General features: G+C 40.7%; 1 protein-coding gene across 2 annotated transcripts in view; it reads left to right on the top strand.

Annotated features, from left to right (window-relative positions):
* The window catches only part of RCOR1 (REST corepressor 1), a 666,190-nt gene that overhangs the window by 41,080 nt on the left and 600,784 nt on the right, over window positions 1–24,326 (top strand). For both annotated transcript variants that reach the window (XM_069207302.1, XM_069207303.1), the window contains exon 3: window positions 24,028–24,108. In XM_069207302.1, coding sequence (XP_069063403.1) covers window positions 24,028–24,108 — 81 coding nt within the window. The remainder of the gene's footprint in view (window positions 1–24,027; window positions 24,109–24,326) is intronic.

Below are 24,326 nucleotides of genomic sequence, written 5' to 3'. Positions count from 1 at the left end.
ACACACAGGAATTGAGGCTTTTAAACAAAGGAGGGGAGTTTACACTAAATCTGTTGAAAGGTAAGTTTTGGGAAGCACTGCAGGAAAGTCAGTTCCACATAAAGGAGTTGGAGAAGGAAACTCCACGATCAGTGGCTCCGGTTTCGCTCGGATATATTGCACTTCTTCTAACAGATTACCGATCTTCTTGATGGCATTTTTTCAGATTCCTGATTTATTTAGCTAGGCAGTCACTCATACCCTGAAGGCCTGCTAGGGAGAAACACAGCTAAGTTACCAAATCCTGTTACATCTACTAAAGAGATGCGTAATCACACTGATACTTGCATATGGTCGTTTTGAATTATAGACGCCTTTTCTGTTGAGTGTGTGACGAACCACATTTATTCTTTGACCCATCTCAATCAGACACTTATCTCCCTGCTGGTTACCTCCAGTACTAGCTGTATGAATGATCTCGTTGAGTTAAATACTCATTAGGATTGTAGGACTGCAGCCATAACTCTTCTGGTGTCTCCTTTAATCTTTTGTCCTGAGGGTGACCATTTTTTTTAATTGTGGGTTTTAACGTCAACAATTTTCAAATGTGGACTGTTTTTAATTTGATTGTGGATTGTGATACCCTTAAGACAATTGTCTGTATTGACATCAAACTATCCTTTTCAGTCCCATGTATATAGCATTGTATATAACACCAGTGCACTACTTATTCACTTTTCACTGCGCCGTCACCAGATAGGAGCACCTTGATTAATATTGGCTATTACTTGATTTTGAAATATTAATTTGAAATGGAATAAAATGAATAATCCTTACTTGTAAGAAGGACTCCTTAAGAAACTATTGTTGTGGAAGTCAAGGGCTACACTTCGCTTGTGGGGACCGTTTGTGTCTTTAATCCCAAATCGTATGTAGGACATAAGACCCACATGGAGGTGAAGACTTTCACCTCGGTATTCAGGATCGCAATTGGACTGTATGTGGAGAATGCTGTTGGATCCGTCCCAGGTTTTGAGAAGTGTTGAATGGGATTCCACCATCATATTTGTGACCACCCAATTTGTGAGAATGTAATTTAAGACTACTGTAAGTGGCTCCCAACAAGGATATGTATGAAAGCCTTATAGAAGGAGGCCGGGAAGCCATCCGGGCCAGGAGCCTTGCGGCCTGGCAAATTGCGTATAGCCCTTTGAACCTCATCGAACAAGATGTAATTTTTGAGTAGGAGGCAATCTGCCTCTGGCAAGTAAGTCGAAAAGCCTGGCAAATAGATGTCATGGATTGCCGGAGATAACTGTTCACTTGCAAATAATATTTGGTAGTAGGAAGAAATCAGAGGATTTTTTTTTTTTTTTACTGGGAAACCCTGGGCGTCCACAATTAAATGAACCAGATTGCGTGTGCTGACTTGTCTAAGTTTGTAGGAAATCAATTTAACAGCCTTGCTCCCCTTCTCATAATAATTGTTTAATATAGAGCAGTTTCTTTGCAGCATCACACAATAAATGCTGCTCCAATTCAACCCCTTGCTCTACCCAGGGTGCTGTAGGTAAAGGGAGAGTTGTCTTGCTTGTCTCATCTGATGTTTGCAACCTGTACTCCAGTACCTGCGTTATCTATTTCCATAGCTGTTCAAGGGTTGTGATGTAAGAGAAGAGATTTCCCCCGATTATAGCCTTTGTGGCATCCCAAAGGGTACTGTGATTGACATGTCCATTGTCATTTTCATGAAAATTGTTTGATAAGGCATCTTGTGTTCTGTCTTTTGCTAACGGGTCTCAGGGCTATTTCATTTAGAATGCATGAACAGCTGTGTGTATGGAGGGTCACCGATGCATGATCGGAAAGCACTTTTGAGAGTATGTCAGTGGCAGCAGTTTGCAGATTTAGTGCCTGGGAGGTGAGGATTAAGTGTGTGTTATTCATATTATAATAGAAAATAAAATCCTGAATGCCCTGGTAGTCTCTTCACACGTCTTCCAGATTAAAGTCCTATATGCCCTGAGAGAGGGGGCCTTGGGGCATGGTTAACTGTGGGGGAGCCTATCTAGCGCTAGCTTAAGGATGCAATTAAAATTCCCTCCTATTATGATCTGTCTATTGGCTGTGTATGCCAATTTTGGTTAAAATTGATTTTTCTCCACGTTCATGGTGTAGATAGAGTAAGTACATGGACAAAAGCAGGATCCCTAATCTGCCCTGAACTCCCACCCACCACTTGTTCCTATTAGCATCCAAACTTCTAAGTGTTTAGTTGAGAAACGCTGGTAACCTGGTGTTTTTGGAGCTGAGTTACAGTACTGTGTAAGTGATAGTTCACAAGTCATTTGGGAGGGGATGGGGAAGCCACTTTTCTGAAGTTGCAAGGAAGTAGCAAACAATTGACTCGGTGGGGTGGTCACTTACCACCTCAGCAGGTAGGCATATTGGGAGCCTGCAAGACGAGATATGTTTACTGTAAATCTTTCCTATTTGAATGTGTCAGCAGCTTATGTGTGCGAGGCACAACTGAGGTCTTCAAGGAGTTAAATAGATTATCCAGCCATGAGAATTATGCTTCAAGAAACTTCCTTAGAGAAGAGTATAAGGCCTGAATATGTCTTGCAACCTTTGAAATGTCCTATCTTATTGTTTATCATCTTACTAATAGCATGATGTGCTGCTATTAGTGAAGATATATTTGATATTGCATAACCACTATTTCATTAATGAAACCTTGCAACAACTCCATGGCCACTGCTCTTTTCCTGCTCTCATAGGCCAGTTTAATAGGTTACTGGGAATGAATAGTCTTTAAATAATGGAATGAATTTGCTTTTGCTTGGTAATGCTGCTTTAACTATTTAGTGATAGTTTGGGAAGCTGGCCAAATGCATATGAAATTCCCTTTGATAGTAATTTGGGGAAAGTACAGCAGCAAACGCTGTTAATCATACATGGAGTTCAAACCCCCAAAACTCAGTTTACCATATAAACACTTATTGTGAGCAAAGAATTCCTCTCACCAGGTTGATTTTAAAACGTGACAGAAAGAACTCAACGGTAATTAGCATCCATTGTTTATACTAAAAGTTTAATTGTAACAACTAAGGGTAGACCCCAGGGTTGAAATGGAGAATAACTCCCCAGTGCCCCTAGAAAAGAGAAACAAAAACTTTGAGAATATAATTAGCGGATACTAAGAGAACAGTAGAATTTTGAATCAGCATTGAAACATCCTCATCATAGACTCGATTGGAAAAAATACAACAATAACAAGTCCTCTTACTTACAGGAAATTGCATTCCGTTGCTGATTTGGCCTCATGAGGTCACTTCGTTGGAGAAAGGATGGGTAAATTGTAGTTTGTGCAGTGTATGCAAAATATACAAATGGATTAAATCAATTGATATACACGCAAGCAGAACTGTCACAATTAAATGTTTCATGAATTGCTTAATGAATGTGTTGTGTATGCATTCTTTTGCCTATAAAAGTTGGTTTATATTGGAAGCACAATAAATATGTATAAAACAGGAGTAGGAATTACTAGAGCATTTAATGTTGATCAGATATCCAGATAGCACAATCGTGCAAGTAATCTTAAAGATGTGGGCTTATTGATAAATGAAGTGGTAGCAGAATTTTGGTTAAAAAATAAAGGGAAATATTTTTAATAGCCAAAGGAAGGAGTGGTTTCAACTTGGAAAAATGATTTCACATTTATAGCTGCGGTGCATGATATGGTGTATGAATGATGACAATCTATAAGACTGCCACTTCAAAATTAATGACTTGGACATGTTTTTCCTCTTGGGATTTTGATGACTAACTTAGATTTTTAACCCACCTCCAAGCATACCCCAAGGCACTGGAGACTAACTGTTCTGCTTTAATTGAGGTTTCCTCTATTTTTATTATTTTTTCTTCTGCCTCACCATGGAATGTATTTTGGGGGCTAGCTTTCAGTGAGATCATTCATTTTTGTTAATTGATTAAATATTCACTTTGTCGATTCCACTTTTTCTTCTTGATGTAAAGTGCCTAGTTATTTCAGTGTGTGTGTGTGTGTGTGTGTGTGTATATGTGTGTGTATATATATATATATATATATCTATCAATGATAAAAAACAATGGTTAAAGCTTAGTTATAGTTAGGAAGGCTTATTTTCCCTATACAAACCAAGTGTAAACTACTTAAACTTAAACTCCAAAGTTATAACTTCCACTTACAATTTACCCACCACCAAATTACTGTAAGTAGAGGACCTTGTCACACACTCTTCAGCATGCTACCCAGACAACAATACCTCTAACTCGCCATTCTACAATGCACTGTTATGACAAATGTCATTTGAGGTGTTACAAGTGTTGTTATGAACGCTATGATTTCACATGCTATAAATGAGGTAGTATACAAGTGTACATGGAAAAGGCATGAGTTATAGTTAACGTGGTGTGGCAAGTGAGGTGACTGTTCGGAAGTGTGCAGCATAGTAATTTGAAGGTGGTGTTTAAATTATAAATTAGTTATAATTATAACTTTATAATTTTTTATGTGTGTATTGTAAATTGGGTGCTACAAAAACAATACATAAGGTATTTGTACCTCCTAAATTATCCTCAACCTTTGTTTTTTCATTGGTTAATGGCTTTTATTTTTTGTAGAAAATGTTTCGAATTGCAGTGTACTGTGTCATTGATTGGAGTGTGGTAAAGTGGAGGGAAGTACGGTGAAGAAGAGTGTCGTTGAGTGGCATAGTTCAGCATGGTTGTGTTGCGCAATACACTGGAGTATTTTTATTTGTAAGAACACAGTGCATGGTAGTGGCAAGTTATAGTTAGTGTTGTCTGGTAGTGAGCTTAAGTGTCTAACTAGGGCTGCTACTTATAATAATTTGAAGGTGGTGGATAAATTGTACATGAAAGTTATAACTTTAGAATTTTTTTAAGTTTGTCTAATTTAAACTTGGTTTGTGTAGGGGAAATACGTTTTCTTAACTATAAACTTTAACCTTTGGATTTCAATGTTTTCTTACATGTGTTTTTTTTTCTTAATTAAAAATGTGTTTCAAATCGTAGAGTCCCGTGTTGCAGGTGGAGAGCTATGTGGAGTGTCATACAGTATAGTGGAGGACAGTGTTGTTAAGTATATTGTCAGACTTGAGTGTAGTAGCGTATCGTACAATAAAGTGTTAACCCCTTCGCTGCCAGGCCTTTTCCCCTCCTGTGTCGAGCCTTTTTTTGGCTTATTTGGGTTAGTTCATGCTTAGGCCCTCATACCCACGCCAAATTTGCGTCCTTTTTTTCCAACATCCTAGGGATTCTAGAGGTACCCAGACTTTGTGGGTTCCCCCGAAGGAGACCAAGAAATTAGCCAAAATACAGAGAAAATGTAGTTTTAAAAAAAAAAAAATTTAAAAAAGGGCTGCAGAAGGGGCGGCTTGTGGTTTTTTCCCCCCTGAAAATGGCATCAACAAAGGGTTTGTGGTGGCAAGATCACCATCTTCCCAGCTATCAGGAACAGGCAGACTTGAATTAGAAAACCCAATTTTTCAATACAATTTTGACATTTTACTGGGACATACCCCATTTTTACTGTTTTTTGTGCTTTCTGCCTCCTTCCAGTTAGTGACCAAAATGGGTGAGAAACCAATGCTGGATCCCAGAAAGCTAAACATTTCTGAAAAGTAGACAAAAATCTGAATTCAGCAAGGGGCCATTTGTGTAGATCCTACAAGTGTTTCCTACAGAAAGTAACAGCTGAAATAAAATAATATTGAAATTGAGGTGAAAAAAACTGCAATTTTTCTCCACGTTTTACTTTAACTTTTTCCTGCAATGTCAGATTTTTGAAAGCAATATACCGTTACGTCAGCTGGACATATATAGGGCTTGTAGGTTCATCAAGAACCCTAGGTACCAAGAGCCAATAAATGAGCTGCACCTTGCAATGGGTTTTTATTTTATACCGGGTATACAGCAATTCATTTGCTGAAATATAAAAAGTGAAAAATGGGTATCAAGAAAACCTTTGTATTTCCAAAATGGCCACAAGCTAAGGTGTTGAGAAGCAGTGGTTATTTGCACATCTCTGAATTCCGGGGTGCCCATTCTAGCATGTGAATTACAGGGCATTTCTCAAATAGACGTCTTTTTTACACACTGTCTTACATTTGGAAGGACAAAATGTAGAGAAAGACAAGGGGCAATAACACTTGTTTTGCTATTCTGTATTCCCCCACGTCTCCCGATAAAAATGGTACCTCACTTGCGTGGATAGGCCTAGCACCCGCGACAGGAAATGCCCCAAAACACAACGTGGACACATCACATTTTCACAAAGAAAACAGAGCCGATTTTGGCCTCGAGCTCAGCCGGCACCTAGGGAAACCTAGCAAACCAGCGCATTTATTAAAACCTTGACACCTAGGTGAATCCAAGATGGGGTGACTTGTGGGGCTCTGACCAGGTTCTGTTACCCAGAATCCTTTGCAAACCTCAAAATTGGTCCCAAAAAAAACCACTTTTTCCTCTCATTTCGATGACAGAAAGTTCTGGAATCTGAGAGGAGCCACAAATTTCCTTCCACCCAGCTTTCCCCCAAGTCTCCTGATAAAAATGGTACCTCACTTGTGTGGGTGGGCGTACTGCCCGCAAAAGAAAATGCCCCAAAACACTATCTGGACACATCATAATTCTCAAATACAAAACTACCTGTTTTTGCGGGGGCACCTGCGTTTTTGGTCCTGGGCTCAGCAGCCTTCTAGGGAAACCTGCCAAACCCAGACATTTCTGAAAACTAGACACTGAGGGAGTCCAGTGAGGTTTGACTTGCTTGGATCCCCCAATGTTTTCCTACCCAGAATCCTCAGCAAACCTCAAATTTAGCTTTAATAATCACATTTTTCCCACATTTCTGTGTGGGATCACCGCACTGGGACACATTCCATACCACCCAATGTTCCCCTCAGTCTCCCGGTAAAAATTATACCTCATTTGTGTAAGGTGGGCCAAGTGCTTGTGAAAGGGAAGAGCCAAAAACATGTTGATATTGAGGGGGAACCAATGGAGGTCCAAAAGGGCAGTTTGCAAAAAAAAAGAATTTAAGGCTGACAAGTGCAGCAGAATTTTTATCGTATAGATGAGACAATGCTGGGTGGTAGGAATTTTGTGGATTCCTGCAGATTCCGGAAGGTTCCATCACAAAAACTTAGGAAAAATGTGATTTCCAGCAAAGTTGAAGGTTTGCAGGGGATTGTGGGTACAAAAATGGTGCGGGGTGCATGTGAAACACACCACCCTGGAATCACCCAGATGTTTAGTTTTCAGATGTGTCTAGGTCTTGTGGATTTTTCTACATGGCAGCGTCCCAAAGTCCATAAAGTGCAGCCCTCGCCATTCCAAGTGGGACGATTTTGAGAGTAAGCCAAGCTCTCATGGCCCAAATTTAAAACTAAAACCCAAAATAATCAAATGTCGTCTTGCTTGTTGTGGGATAAGAGCTGAAAGACTGTTACCCCCTTCAGTTGAGGTGGGGGCGTAACCAGGCCCATACTGGTTGGTAGCCACCACCCCAATATTATTATTATTATTTTTTAATTCCCTGGCATCTAGTAGACTTTCTGACCCCCCCTCCCCCCCCCCCCACTGGGTGTGGATCAGGGGTAATTGCCCCATCTGCACACTGGTGGGCAGAACAACTTTGGCCCCATTTATTTGGGGTATGGCCATACACCCACCCTCTTATTTTTGGAAATAAAAAAGCTTCCCTGGCTGGCTTTCTGCCCCCCGTTGGGGGCAGATGGGCCTTCTAAAAAATAGGCCCATCTGCCCTGTGCCCCCATGGGGAGCGACCCTTACCCAATGGGCTGCCCTCCTAAAGAAAACACATGCATACACACACACACACCAATCCCTGGTGCCTAAGTGGTTTCTGCACCCGTGGGGGCAGATTGGCCTAACAAAAATCGGCCGATCTGCCCCCAAGGGGGGCAGAAATGGTCTAAATACAATTTGCCCCCCAGGGGACCGACCCTTGACTAAGGGGTCAACCCCCACCTCTAAAAAACAAAAACAAAAAAAACTTTTTTTTTATTTTTTTTTATCCCTGGTGCCCAGAGGTTTCTGCCACACCTGGGGGCAGATCGGCCTAATAACAATAGGCCGATCTGCCCCCGGGGGGGCAGAAATGTCCTAAGATAAATTTGCCCCTTCTGGGGAGCGACCCTTTCCTACGGGGTCGCTCCCCTTGCGTGACATTGGCGCAACAAAAAAAAGATCTCTGGTGCCTAGTGGTTTCTGCCCCCCTTGGGGGCAGATTGACCTAAAATCGGCCGTGGACTAAATACAATTTGCTCCTCCAGGGGAGCGACCCTTGCCTAAGGGGACACTCCCCATCTGTAAAACAACAAAAATCCCCGGTGCCTAGGCAGATCGGCCTAACTAAAATAGGCTGATCTGCCCCCAGGGGGTCAGAAATGGCCTAAAATATATTTGCCCCCCAGGGGAGCGACCCTTGCCTAAGGGGTCGCTCCCCTTGCCTGAAATTCACAAAAAGAAAAAAAACTCCCTGGTGTCTAGTGGTTTCTGTCTCCCTTGGGGGCAGATTGGCCTCATAAAAATAGGCCAATCTGCCCCCAAGGGGGGCAGAAATTGCCTAAAATAAATTTGCCCCCCAGGGGAGCGACCCTTGCCTAAGGGGTCGCTCACAAAAAAAAGAGCCCTGGTGCCTAGGGGTATCTGCCCCCGAAGGGGGGGGGAGGCATTCGAAAAAAAATGCCCCCTTGGGGAGCGACCCTTGCCCATGGGGTCGCTGCCCTTAGGCCAATTTCTTATATAAAATAAATCCTTGGTGTCTAGTGGGCATTTTAGCAGCCGTATTGATCCGCAATCAGGCTGCTAAAATGCACAGAGCGACTTCAAAGGGAAAGAAATCAAAGGGAAGGAAATTAAAGTCTCTCAGGCCTCCTCCACGTGATCGGAAGAGAAAAGCTGATCATTTCTCTTCAATCACGATGGGAGGAGGCCTCTGTGATAGTCAGCGCGCGATCGTGTGCTGATGTCATTGGGGGTCGTGGGGGTGGAAGTGGAAGGGCTTCCCCTTCCATCCCTGCCTTTGGGTGGTGGGAGGTAAGAACAGAGAGGGAGCGCTAGCACTCCCTCTGGATTCTATGCCCAGGACGTAATGGTTACGTCCTGGGCACAGAACCGGTTAAAGTGTAGTGGCATGGTGTCTCATAGTGGAGTCAAGTATTGTAGGGTGTCAGACTTATAGAGTAAAGTAGGGTGAAGTAGTCTGTCAGAGTGGAATATCGCCAAATGGAGTGTCGTAGAGTACAGTGGAGGAGAGTGTCCTGTCATTATGAAGTGGCATATCGTATCAGGGAGAGAAGTTGAGTGGCGTGTTGTACTGTCATACATTGTAGTACAGTGGCATAAAGTGGATGGACATAGTGGAGTAGAGTGTTGTAGAGTACCTTAGAGTGTAGTGCAGTGTTGTGAAGTTGGATACAGTGGAATAGAGTGGACAGTGGAACGTGGTATAGTGGCCTAGTTTAGGATTAAGTGGAGTACAGTGGGGTAGAGTGGAGTAAAGTGTCACGGAGTGGCGTGTTGTAGGCTATACTGGTGTGGTGTATCATTTTGAGTACTGTGTTGTACAGTAGAGTGTATTGGGGTGTTGTGCAGTATTTGAAATCGATGTAGACTACAGTGATTGGCATATAGTGTTGAGTAGAGTGGCGAGGAGTACTATGTCAGAGTGAAGTGGAATGCACTGGCATACAAAGAGTTGTGTACAGTGTTGAATAGGGGGCTAGGGTACTTTGGACTAGTGTTGTACAGTGGAGTGAAGGGGTATAAACAGGAGTGAACTGTTCAAGAGTGGAATACAGCACAGTGTTGTGGAGTTGCATAGAGTAAAGTATGTGAAACAGCGGAACTGCGCTGAGTGGATTGTTGTATAGTAGTGCAGAGTTAGTTAAAGTCTCATACATTGGAGTAGAATGGAGTGGTGTAAAGTGATGTGAAGTAAAGTACAACAGAGTGTATTGGTGTGTCATAGAGTGGAGTTTACTGGCGTAGCGTAGGGCATTAACTGTTAGAAATTGGAGTGGGGTCTCCTACAGTGGAGTGCTGTGTTGTATAAAGAAGAGTTGTATAGTGGAATAGTGTTGTACATTGGAGTGTACAAGCAGAGTGTGGAGTATAGAATTGGACAGTAGAGTGTAAGGGAATAGAGTGGAATATAATGTTGTAGAGTGCCATGAAGTATGGTAGACTTCTTTTTAGAGTGGTGCTATATAGAGTGGAGGTGAGTGTCATACAATGGAGTGGCATACAGTGGAATATTCTACAGTGGAGTGTAGAGGAGTGGAATAGCGTGGAGTGATGTACAGTGGAGTGGCATAGATTGGAGTAGGGTACATAGGATTATGGTAGAGTGGGGTGACATACATCGAAGTGACAGAGTGAAAGGCAAATGTTATAAACTGGAAAGGTATCTCACACAAAGTGCTATGCTGTACAGTGTTGGAAACTCAGTCATACAATACAGTGTACAGACATAGAGTTGAGTGCAAATTCGGACATTGAAATGTACAGGGATATAGTGGAGCAGAGTCTAGAGTGTTAATGTGGAGTTACAAAGAGGGGAGTGGCATTCAGTGTAGTGGCATATTGTGGGGTAGAGTGTAATAGTGTACTGCAGAGTGCGGTAACGTGGCATAGAGAAATACCATACAGTAGAGGGGCAAAGATTGAAGTTGCGTTCAGTGTAATAGCGTAGAATGAAGTGGAGTAGAGTAACAAAGTGGAATAGCCTAGAGGGGGCTTGTGTGGAGTGGCATAGGGTGGAGTGGTGTAGACTAGAGTATGTACGGTGGAGTGGTGTGAAGTGGCGTACAGTGGAGTAGCATAGAATGAAGTGGAGAGGTTTACACTGCAGTGGCGTAGAGTGGAGTAGCATATAGTGGAGTAGAGAAATACCATAAAGTACAGGGGCAAAGATTGAAGGTGCGTTAGGTGTAATACCGTAGAATTGAGTGGAATAGCATAGAGGAGACTAGTGTGAAATGGCACACATGGAGTGGTGCAGACTGGAGTAATGTGGAGTGGCGTAGAGTGGATTCATGTCCAGTGGACTAGCGTAGAATGGTGGAGTGCTGTATACTGGAGTGACGAAAAGTGGAGTAGCATATAGTGGCGTGGTGTACAGTAGAATGGCATAGACTGGAATAGTGGAGTAATGTAGACTGGAGTGGCATACACTGGAATGGGGTAGAGTGTAATGGCGTACATTGGACTGGTGTACAGTGGATTTGGGTTGAGTGGAATAGCATACTGGAGAAGCATATAGCAGAGTGGCTTACACTGAAGAGGCATAGAGTGACTTTATATACATTGTAATTCTATAGAGTGGACTGTTGTACTGTTGTGTACAGTGTAATACCCTGGAATGGCATAGTGTACACTGGAGTGGGGTAGAGTGTGATAGTGTATATTGAGGTAGTGTACAGTGGAGGGGCGTATAATGGAGTGATGTAGACGAGTGGCGTACATTGGCGTGGGGTAAAGTGTAATAGCATTCTTTAGAGTGAGGTCCAATCGAATAGCGTATAATGAAGAGCCGAAAAGTAGAGATCCATACACTTAAGTGGCGTAGGTTGGAGATGCATGCAGTGGAATAGCGTATCCTGAAGTATTGTATATTGGAGTGGCATACACTGAAGAGATGTAAAATGGTGTTGCATACAGTATAATAGCCTGAAGTAACGATGAGAGGATTTGTGTACAGTTTAATAGCTTGGAATGGCATAGAGCAGAGTGTTGTATAGTGGTGTCAGTGTAGTAGTATATAGTGGAGTGGTGTAGACTAGAGCGACATACAGTGGTGTGGGGTAGAGTGTCATAGCATACAGTGGAGTGGTGTACGTTGGAGTGGGGTCCAGTCGAATAGCATAGAATGAAGTGGCAAAGTGGAGAGCTATACTCTGTAAGGTGTAGTGTACAGTGGAATAGCGTACAGTAGAGTGGAGATCCATTCAGTGGAATAGAATAGAGTGGCATGGTCTGGCATAGAGTAGATGGCATGGAGGTGCGGTGTGGCATGGAACAGTGTAGTGGAGTTGCCACAGTGGCATGTGAAATTTAGCAGCAGTATAGAATATGATGTGCAGAGTAATGCAAAACAGTGAATTGTGCTGCTGCTTTACATTTCTCTAGATTTACCAATAACACAGGGCCACGCATGGTGGCTGTGCATTCCTTTGTAAATCTGACTTAAGTATTACATTGCTGATGCAACACCATGAGTGACGCAAGGGTACTGCAATTCAGTAATACAGCTAGGCTTTAGATATATTTTGAGGCCTGGTATACCATGATAATTTTGCAAAATACAGTGGTACATGACGATTACAAGCTAGTATATAATTGGGTACTGGCTGTTTTTAGAGACTGAAAAGGCAGTCATATTGTTTTTACTACACTTTGGCTGAGTTCAGTGCTAGAGCCTTAGATATAGGTAAGTAGTAGGTACCTACCTATTACCATTTTATCTAAGTGGTAATAAGAAGAGAAATGTATTTATATATTTTTTAAATATTTTAAAATCCGTTTACGGCTGTGTACCGCAGTACCTTCTCAAAATTGCTGGGATCTGCGGATCCTCCGCAGTTTCAAATCAAAACTTTAAAATGCTTCTTGGCAGAGGTCACCCCACCACCAGGCCTAGGGGGTCAGGGTATTCCTACCCTGACCCCGTTTCTTTTCTTTTTATTAACTTATTCTGGGACTCCGAGTCCCAAAATGGCTGCCCACACTTCTGGTTGAAGTGTTGGCAACCAGTCGGATCTCAGCATGAGATCTGTTGGATCCACAGAGGGTCTGAGTCCCTCAAAATACAATTTTTGTTTTTTATGTAATTAATTCCTCAAAAACTACTAAACAGATTTACACCAAATTGTGAAAAGACTGCTTTCTGGACCAAGAGCTAGATTTCTGCCGAATTTGGTGTAATTCTGTCCAGCAATTTGAGCTGTAGTAGTGTTCAAAATCCCTAAGGGACATGGTTGACGTGCTTATGGTGGCTGTCTGTTTCCATATAGGTTTCAGTTCTTTGTGCTGTAACTGAAGCTTTACCTGCTGTGAATTGCTCAATCGCCCAGATTATTTCAGTTTTTGATATTGGTTAATTTCATTTTGGTTTTTGCTTGTGACCTACTGAACTCTTCAATTTTGTTTTTCCAAACCTAGACCCCTCAGTTATTTTGATATTGTAATGTTCAGCTTGAGATAGATATATATATCTATCTATCTATTTTATTTTTTTAATGGTTACCTTGTTTTAGTTTGATTATGAACTATCCCTAGAGTTTGAGCTGCTCTTCCAGAAATGTTTGTTGTCGTGATGAGTTTGTTGTCTGAGCATACTTTCACCTATTCAATGCGTTTTGTCTTTTAATGTCTGCAGCCATTAAGTACCATTTTTTTTTTTTTTTAAACTATTAAATCGGAGTCCTTCATCGTAGTCAACGGTATCCTTTCTCTTAATGGGATGGTTCAATTCCTTTGCATTTAGTGAACACATTTAGTATTTTTCTTAGTGGTTTGACAGCTTTGGCATACCCTTTTGTATGCCGAAGAATCACACGATTATGTTAAAAATAACCATCGACTGGTTGATATGCAAGCAGTGTGCATTGCATGCATTTGGTTTATCTTCTCACTACTAATGTTATGATCTTTATTTACTTTGACTATATTCTGCCTTTGAAACTCAAAATGAAATGTATATGACAGACAATAAATTAATACAAGCAGGAAGTTCTAATCTTTGGAGCACACAGTGGACAGTTTTGAGTCGCGGTCAGTCTACTTTGAGCAAAAGCAGTATTCTGGTCGTGTGGCCAGAATTGGTTAAGACACTATTGCCACGAATGAAGAATAACTTTTAGCTGACTTCTACATTTTCTTGTAAATTTTAAGGTGATCTTATTCATTTGAGGTATTTTGCACACCTAATCTGCCCCTCCAATGTACCAGTTTCGTTTTTTAAGAACTTAAGGTGCAAAATAACCTTTTCGGATACTGTAGTTTTTTTTGTGTCTGTTTTGAGCTGCAAAGACAGTCTGCTGTGTGGTGCTGACAATGAAAATGTCACTCGCTTTTTTCATTGCTTTATTCTGTACCAAAATTAGCCGAGTTTGTTTTCTAGTAATTTTGTTTTCCTGTTGATTGCCGCTCACCCGTAGCTAATGAATATGTTTTGTGTTTCATTCTCCATGCTGTATATTCCATTTTTTTTTTTTTTTAATTGCTCTCTGAATTTCGACAGCTATAACATACGTGTGCTAACATAGGAGCAGTGAATTGTTCGTGCCCCTTTGGCTGGGCAAAGCAACCAGTTAGTTTGAACTTCAACTATTTTTCTACCTTTGAGCTTGCTAAACTTCAGCAGTTTAAATTCAAGCCACTAAGATTTTTCCTGAAATTTCTTTTGCTTACTTGGGAACTGCTAACTGTTTCTGAAACCAGTGTATTTAGATAGAATTTAGTTAACTTCGGCTTTCCTGAATAGTTAGCATGTTTGCTGAAGCCCATCATTCGCCCACTATTCTTTTGCCTAGTCTTACATAATTTTGGGAAGTGTTGTATATATTACTTTTACTACTGCAATAACCATACCCTCCAGCGACCATATTCTTTTTTAAGTTCCAGTTATTATTTTTGTAGTAACGTATGCGTAACAGTTTTATTCAATTTTTAATTTTCAGCCTAAATGTTACCATGCCCATGAATAAACGCTAGAACTGTAATTTTAAATTGTTTTAACTTGTTTATGTTTCTTGATAAGAGGAGGTATCACATGCAACTCCTTATTTTCATTTATTTTATATTTCTTATTCATCTTGCCTTCAAAATGATCCAAAATATTTTGGTATACTTTTGTATATATTTTACCCCATCCAATACGTTTTCAGTTGATTAAATGTATTTAGAGTGATCTAATTTCACTTTCATCCCTAACCCCTCAAATAATTTAATCTGTGCAAAATGTATTTTTATTATCCCAGGTACGTGGGTATAACCACTGACATGTTGGACTGATGTGAAACTCAGATGGGTCATAGGTGTCAAAAAAGCAGATGGTGCTTATTAGTAGAATTCCAAATAAGTTGCATTTAAGAGAACTATCAAAAAGGGACTGATTATGTAATGTTTAATTTGCCATTCACAACAAAACACGGTGGCATGCCTTGCAGGAGATAAATAACCACTAGGGCATCAATTGGCTTCTTGCATGATTCAGTTTTGATTCCTTCTCTTCGATCTGGCCGGCTAGATTAGTAAGGGTTTGTTGGAGTAAGCTAGAAAAAAACTGAATTTGTATTCATTTAAAACGTTTGCTTGGGTTGGGAGATTTGATTGACTAAGGCTGGAAGAAAGCTTGCAAGCATGCTTTTCAGTGGTTCCAAACAGCCATCAGTTAGATTCCCAGTGGTCTGTTCTATGGCTCCCCTTCATCCCGTACAAAGGCTGCGTAGAGATGTTTGATTGATTGTCTGCTTCAAACCAGGCTTGGTAGTTGGTGTGCTTCCAGGAATGTGGTCCAGTTTTCTTTGGTAATGTGAGCCAGTCCCTGACCCACTCGAGATATCGCAAGTTCCTGCTTAAATAACAGATATCTGTTGTTTAAGAACTAGCCACAGACCATTTTACAGCCCCCTTCCTCTATCTGACAAGGGGCATGTCCCTAGTTATGACCTTCAAAGACTTAATAGACCGTACTGTAGTGTCTAGTGTAAACATCAATATTTTAAGTATCCAGTTTACCACCCTTTGCCAGACTAGGTACGGGTTACATTTAGGGGTGTTGCTCTCCATCATGAAAGCTTCAGGCAACGTATATTGAGTATAGAACCAACCAATAGTATAATAATTTTCTCACAGCTATCGCCATCATCAAACCAATGTCCTGCGTATTGTAGATTCATTGCTGCATAATGCAGAAAGAGGTCAGCTAAACTCTGTCCTCCATTCAGCCTTGGGAGTTACAACATATCTAATTTGACCCATCTGCGTTTTTCCTAAAGAACAGCATAAGTGGTATAGGATTGGGCACATAGAATTCTGCAGCACATAAAGACATTGCACTAGAAATACCATCTTTGTCAAGGATATTCTTCTACCCGTAATTGACAAGGCAATAATGTTCTAGAATTTCCACAGGTCCTTGAGAATTCTCCCAGTATCTATTGAGCATTGGTGTCATGCCTGACCTTGTTCCAAAAGTACCTAAAATCGAGTGTATCCCATTCAGTTCCAAGATTGAAGACCCTTCCAGTGAGTACTGCCAGCGTACCCGCTGGGGTGTCTTGATTTGCCCCAGTTGTTTTTTTTAATCTACAATCTTCCCTAGGTGAGGTCCCTATATTTTAAGGAATTTTTAGCCCCAATTCCCTGTGCGATTCTTGATTTGTTTTTATTAAAAGGAGGAAGACGAAAAAGCTTCCTCTAGATAGACATGTATACTTTAAGACTAATTCTTAAAATAAGAAACTTCTGAGTATAAATGTACTGGAACCCCTCTTAGGGGTGAAGCTATTTCTTTGTTTAATGATTCCAAGAAGTACATGAAAAACCAGGATAGCCATAGTCAGCCAGTGAATCTTTGTGTCTTAAAAAAAAAAAAAAAAATCACAAAATACATCAAAATAATTACAAGGTTAAAACTAAACACATAAAAAGGAAGAAATGTACAGTGTACATCACAAGATGCTATTCATCATATACCCAATTTACCAACAAATCCAAAGGACTGGAGTCGCTATTGTAGAATAAGATGCACACGTTCGAAGAATAATAGCGATTACAATTTTTCCAGTTATGAGCAAATCATAAAGCACTTTATACTTGTCTTAGTAAAGTCATTATACTAGTAGCTGGTAATACACAAGGTATGGACAATAATCAAAAATATGGCTAAACAAATATGTAAAATTGGTTTTATGTATTACCCCACATCTTGAATGTGGCTATACACAACATAAACCCTTTGCAACAGGTAGTCCTACACAATGAAAGCACTCTGTAATCTGTTTAGATGTTATTTGTTGCAAAGTTGTGGGGATACTGAAATGGGCAGCTGTCAACCCATTGCCATGAGGTGGCAAGTATACCGGGCAGCAGCTATGGAGGACATATATATCTCTTGAGGCAGAAGTATTAAACTGGGCTATATCGTTTTACGATTGGAAATTGCCCTTTAGGTATGGAATATAATTGCGTGTATTCATATCACCAGAGTAAATGCCTCGACAAAACAAAGTGGCCAAATCCTTAGAAGCCAATCTTCTTAAAAACACTGCTGACAGCCACAAGGAGACTTTAAAAGGTTGATTAATATTCATGAAAATACACATTTGGCAAGTGAGGGTGCACGCTTTACTTTACTTTATTGTACAGGATTCTGAGGAGAAATATTTACATGTATGTGTAAATAAATATATAAATTTGTGGAAAGCGCATTCCTACAGGCCTAAAGCTAGATTAGAGAGCGTTTATCTTCTACTAAGGTGACTTATACATTAAACTTGAAATCTGAAACAAAAGTATGCAAAACTAATGAACTGTAGGTAAATAAAGTGGTGCAAAAATGCAGGTAAAAATGCAATATTGTGCTGCAAAATGTCACATATTGCGCCATAGAATGCTCTTGATTGTGTTGTAGTGTCCTGGAGCGTCTGGTTTGTGGGTTCTCCACGAACCCAGAGAACTTACTCAGAGCCAGCAACTGAGCTGCATTGTGCAAATAATTTTTCATTGTTAGCCAAGTATAGACTAACACATGGTGGATTAACTTCATTATTGAACTTGTATTGTTAAATATGTGAAGTGAAAAATGGGCATCAAGGCAGCCTACATATTTCAGAAATGGCACCAAGGTAAGGAGTTTAGGAGCAGTGGTTATTTGAACATCTATGAATTTGTGTATGTCGTACTAACATCTGATTTAGAAGGTATTTTTCAAAATGTCGGCTTTTTTACACAGTGGCTTACATTTGGACGGCTTAAATGCAATGAAATACAATTGGTAATAAGTGTTATAATATGCTATGCTTCCACATGCCTTACAATAAAAATGGTAAGTCGCTTATGTGGGTAGGTCTAGTGCCCGTGATGGGAAACTAGCCACATGAATGTATCACATTTTTCCCCTGGAAACTCACCCTCATCAGGAACCCTGCCCCCCAATGTTGGGTAGCTGTGGATTTTGGGCCCTAGATTAGCTGAGTAACCCTTGCCCGAGGGACCGCCTCCCCCCAAATCCCTTTGGTCTAGTGAGTAAATTCCCCTGCTTGGGCATTACTCTCCTGTTGCACTCCCCAAGCAAGGATCCACTGGATAGAGGTACCTTTTGAAAGGGGATATTCTCCCTTTTCCAGCAATACCTCTCCCATAAGAAGGAGTGCTCAGTGGGCTGAGATGCCCATAAGAACTGATTCAGTGAAAACGAGTGGCTCGTTTTACTTTCACTTTTGTAATGTGATGTTGGCGCACCCTGCGCGCTGATCGTCATTACATACAAAATAAAAGTAAATCTGGCTTCTCTGGAAGATTTCTGAGCAGTTCAAGCCTCATTGGGGAGGTCGAAGGAAACCCATTGCTCCAAAGCTCCCTTTTTAATCCCTCCCCCAGACAGACGCACTGGGGATGGTGTGCAGCTATTGGCTGTTGGCCATTGGCCGTGCCCACAGGGTTAAAGATTGTCATATTGTTCAAGCTCATTAACATATTACCTGAAGAGAAAAGAGGCCAACACCTCCCTCCCCGATCTTAATTGGGAAAGTGCACTCATCGTTGGGCCCATATCCAACACTTTCTGTCAACCCACTATAGGGAGCTCAACTCCCATTTCTAACATCCTAATTCATAACGTTGTTCGATTCACACAATCAAAGGTCGAGCCGAGGTCCACGAAGTCTAAGTGGACAGAGCCCTTCTTTATCCTGGTATATTACATTTGTTAAAGGTTCAGACGCTGGTCAATAGTGCCTGTCCCCTCTCTAAATCCATCCTCTGCATCAGACAAGATGATGGATTTTTCTGTGGCTAATGCCTCAAGGCGATCTAACAGGACTCTGCCCAACTCATTTGTAGAGTCAACCAGGGATATGGGAAGATAACATCTGGGGGTTTGACCCGTCCCCTTTTTAAAGCTGGGAACAATAATCAAATTTGGCAAGAATTGTGGGGGGTCCTACATGATTGGCACCCCTCAAAAAATTAACTAGTAGACCACAAATCAGTATTATCTTTGAAAAGATCTGAAGGAACTGCATCGGTTTCGGGGCCTTATTCCTGGGAGTGTGTTCAGTGGTTCTAATTACTACCTCCAGGCTAAATGCTAATATATCTATAGTACCCATATCCGTTTCAGAAGGGGGCATACCTATATCAATATATATATATTGTGGGGCATTAACACATTTTAGTAAAATGATCCTTCCACAAAGACAGTATGATAGGCACAACACTAAAATGAATACTATCATGAAAGGATGGTGCATTTACAGTTTTCCAGAAAAGGCACATATTATTCGGGCTATCATCCTCACTTCACTCAGACTTCCTGCGTAATAGGTTTCTTTCTCGCTATGATCGTCTCCTTGTATATGGCTCTGCATAGCTTAACTTCCTCTACCACACACGTGGAATTTTGGAGCCACCCCCATTAGCTTCCAGTGGTCAGAAGAACAAGCCTTATCAGACTATATATATATATTTTAATGGCTGGCTCCCTTGATGATGCTGGAACTGCCACTAGCTCAGTCGCTGCTCCAAAAATCGCGTTTCAAGACCTAAGTATTTGGGCCAGATTACCTCCTTTCCTAAAACAGACCATAACCTTGTCTGTCCCTACTCCTGGCCACTAACTCGTATAATAAGTAATAGGAGTCAATGTTCGTCCCTTTTCACAGAATACCTGTATTCATGTGAACCGATTTGTGGGATAGAGCGTTTACATTTAAGTTGTGTATGAGCTAGAGCCAGTGGAGGAGCCAAGGGATTGTGGTCACTTGTACAGTTCTGTATGATGGCAAACCTGGATACCTTGGGACCCACAGATTCTAAAATAATGGTATAATCAGTCATACTTCCATTGTCCTTCTCTGTAAAAGTAACACATTTACTACCTACTGTAGGGACAAAATCAAACGGGACCACTAAATCGTATCTATTTATAATCTTGTTAAAAACTTCCCCACAGGGGTTGTGTTCAGAGTGTAAATAGTCCACTTCATCATATCCCAATTTACCACTAAGTGCATTCTGTAAAAAAAAAAAAAAAAAGTGCAAAGTCTGCCGTTAAAATCACCCGCCCAGATTATTTAAAACCACTTAATTTGTCTCGAATATTGAGTTTAGCCAGCTCAAATGAATGGGCAGTCCGAATTAAAATGATAAAGATTATTATGATAAACTGATAAGCTTTTCTGAATTGCGGGACAAGTGATCCATGTAACATAAAAATGCAGAGAATCACTACATAGCGTACCCGCTAAAGAAACAGTAAGCGGGTTAATGAACCCTCTGGGGCACTTGATTATTTCTAAAAAACAAAAACAAACAAAAAAAAAAATGCCTGTCTTTTCCTAAATGTATCTTGACATGTTAATCTCCTCTGATCATTAGACAGCCTGTGAAATGAAGGTAGTTGCTACCTGAATTACACATTTTGCACATAATGTCTCGACTGTGTCCCACCTTGCATAACCGGTTTCGTCATGTTTACAAGTAGATATAGCCCACTCAGCCGATTTTCTGGAAAGACAGCTGTCTGAAATGTTGCGATTTGTTGCATTTAGGAAGGTTGGTCGCGCACCATTGGGGATTTAACATATCTAACTCAATAACATTGGATCTTAAGGCGCCAGACAAACCTAACTCGACATCCTGTGGTTCTAATGTAATTTCGTGTCTAGAATGTTGGAGCATCCTGCCATCAACTGGGTGTTGAAGGTACTGCAGGGTCAAATCATACGGTAAAAAAAATAAAAAAAAATGGAAGTGGTAATGGGCTGGGAACACCGCTCTTAGTTATAAAAACAAGACCACCTTACATATGCTCTACTGGACGTGGTCATGCAGTGCGATGACCTGCATTAATTTCACACGCCTTAAATCGTAACGTATCACCTCTGTGAATGGTCTTTTAGTGTCGCCTTTATAAAACAAGTGTGAAGTAAAATGTTTCATGCGTAAACTGTTTCAGACGCTATTTATGGTTGATTTTATTTTGTGGTATATTAGTTTTCAGTAGTTACATTTAGTAGTAAAATGTAGTCTTCATCAAAGCCACGTATTTATTCATACGTTAAGTTTCATCATTTTCAAATGGTGTACATTCAATGAACATGCGAATGAATGCTTTAAAATCCCGATGGATTTCGGGCCGAAGCCCTTTTTCGGGGGTATGTTAATCTACAAGAATACATGTTACTAATTTACCGTCAAAGGTGAAGCGATTTTTTTTCCCCAAGCTTGGAACTCTATTTTAAAAATAAAGGATGGCACAAGTCTAAGTCTAACACCAGTAGTACTTCATAAAGGGTACGCTGCTCCAGTGAAGGCAACACCGCAGCTACTCTACGCCACTTCATTGTATGCCACTCTACTCTGCAAGACTGCACTCTCGGCCTCACAACTCAACGCCATTGCACCCTGTGCTGCTCTAACCTGTGCCACTCTACACCACGTCACTCTACACCATTGCACACTGTCACTGCACTCTATGCCACTGTTTTACTCTGCAACACAATATTCTACACCAGTCCGCTCTTCGCCACTCCTCCACTGCACACTATGACACTCCACTCTGCAAGACTGCGCTCTTCGCTACTGAACTCACTGACACTCTACAAGACTGCACTCTCCTCCATTGCACTGTCACTGCACTCTATTCTACTCTGCACCTCTACTCTACTCCCCTACTCTGCACCACTACTCTACTCCCCTACTCTGCACCACTCTACTTTGAATTACCGCGCCCTGACCCACTTTGCGCCACTGCACTCTACTTGGCACCACTCTGCACCACTTCCATGTATTCTGTACCACTACACTCTACACCATTGTCCTCTGCCCTCTACACCTTTGCACTCTACCCTTAACCACTATAAACACTTCACTCAGGGCCATGCAACAACACTGTACAACATTACACTCTACGATACCACACTCTGAGCCGCTGCTCCATTAAACTGTACTCTTCTCTGACACTACTCCACTCTGATGCACTGCAAAGCTCGCTCTATGCCATGCCACTTTACTCAACTCTGTTTTACAATACACTACTCCACTTCACTCTGTGCCACTCGACTTTGCTGCGCCACCCTCCGCTTTGCCACTTGCCGCCACGCCACTTGCCGCCACTACATTTTCAGTTCTGGATTTCCCTTTCTGATTTACCTGTATACATGATATTAGTCCCATTTGTTCTTGGTTATATTAATGCTCTTATTTCTTAACTTTTCATATAGTAAATATTGGAGCTACGACAACAACTTGATTCATCTCAAAATAAGTACGATCAGGACCCAGTTTAGTATCAGCAGGTTGTTGATTCCGAATTGCTGTCATTCCTACTTCTAAGTTACCAACACCCTGTCTGCATAATTCAGTGGCTATTTTGCTAAATCCGTTGTAACTTTATTTGAAATGGGTAGTATTTATTTAGGAGTGTTCTGTTTTTTGCTTGATCCGTGTACTTGCAAGAGACTGGACAAAATACGATTTCTGTTTCTCAACTTTCATTCTTTTCCTATTTATAACTTCTCTTTAGGGATCAAGGGCCATTTCAAAGGGTATTTTTAATAGCTGCATCATAGTACCAATCTTGTTTACTGTCATTGCTTAATATATTAAAGCTGTTTGTACAATCCTTCAGGACACTTTAATATTGATCACAAGATCGCTTTGAACTTTCCCACTTAAAGTTAACCTGACTCAAATTCTTCTTATTACCAGTTGTTTTAGCTGTAAGTACAGTATCGCAATCAATAATTAACATCTTCTAACAATTTCGAGAACCATGGCTAAATTTGTCAATGGACTGCAAGTGCGATTATTCACCCGGTCTTGTTCTATAGACTTTTTCCAGTACTTGTTTTAGTACTTGTTCTATTGTCAAGTATACGGCTAAAGAATGGAGAACTTAATTTTGAGCTTCCACTTTGTCAGATTATTGATTTAACTACATTAAATATGCATCAGGAACCGCACAATGCTTCAATGTAAACTGTTTGCAATCATCTGGCTTTATAGCATTCATGTTTTTTATTGCAGATAAATAAATTAATCTGTACCCTTTTGTTTTCAGACATGTACTTGCACATATTCCTGAGTTAAAGTAGAAGGGTAGAACTGACTCAACATTGGTTGGCGTGATATGGGTTTTTTAAAGCGCACTATCTCCCCCAAGGGTATCCAGGCGCTGATTCCATTTGCTAGGAGGGTTTTGCCATTTTTTTAAAGAGACTACTTGTTTCTGGTTGTACTTACAATATCCACTAATATAGTGAACAATAGCTGTTAGCCTACTATCGCTTAACAGCCCTGGACTAGACTTGCCAGCCAAACACTCAGATTCCACTCTAGGCGGGTCAAATGATTGCTCAGTCTGATTAGTGGTGATCCTACCCACATCATTTGATGGGCTGCTCAAAGGGTTATTCTTTGTTCATTTCTTCAACTGATAGTTCATTTTGTGTTTGGGGTAATACATGAAATCTTGTGACTAAGTCTCTTTATTCTAAAGTATTTTTACATCTATCAACATTTAATAGTTTCCATCTCCAGATCTGCTCTTTAATTTATTTTCAGTCACTGTTTGTGTTTTGTCTTAGATTCACATACTGTCATACTACTTTATGCTATTATATTTTCTGGTAGTGTTATTGCTACGGAAGATTCTTCGTATATATCAATATAGATGGAACATCTATGTTGACATATTATTTACTATTTCCTTTTCTTTGACAGAAATTGCCAAGTCATATCAGGAAAGAGAAAACCTTGGTATGCTGGTCTGGTCACCTAATTCTAATTTGTCTGAAGCAAAACGTAAGTTGTATTTTTTTTTTTTTTTTAACCAAACTCTTAATCATGTGTAATAGATGTTTTAAAACAAGTTTGTCACATGTCACTTTACATCTTTATGTCCAAACCTTTATTGAACACTTGAATTTTAGGCAACCAGGTAGTCTTATTAAATGTTGTGTGTTCTGCCATAATTGTTTGCATTTAGTGAATCCAAGAACTTCCACTAGCTGTAACCTGAC

This window comes from Pleurodeles waltl, chromosome 9 (assembly GCF_031143425.1).
Source record: "Pleurodeles waltl isolate 20211129_DDA chromosome 9, aPleWal1.hap1.20221129, whole genome shotgun sequence".
NCBI classification, from domain to species: domain Eukaryota; kingdom Metazoa; phylum Chordata; class Amphibia; order Caudata; family Salamandridae; genus Pleurodeles; species Pleurodeles waltl.
This window is presented reverse-complemented; position numbering and strand designations above follow the sequence as displayed.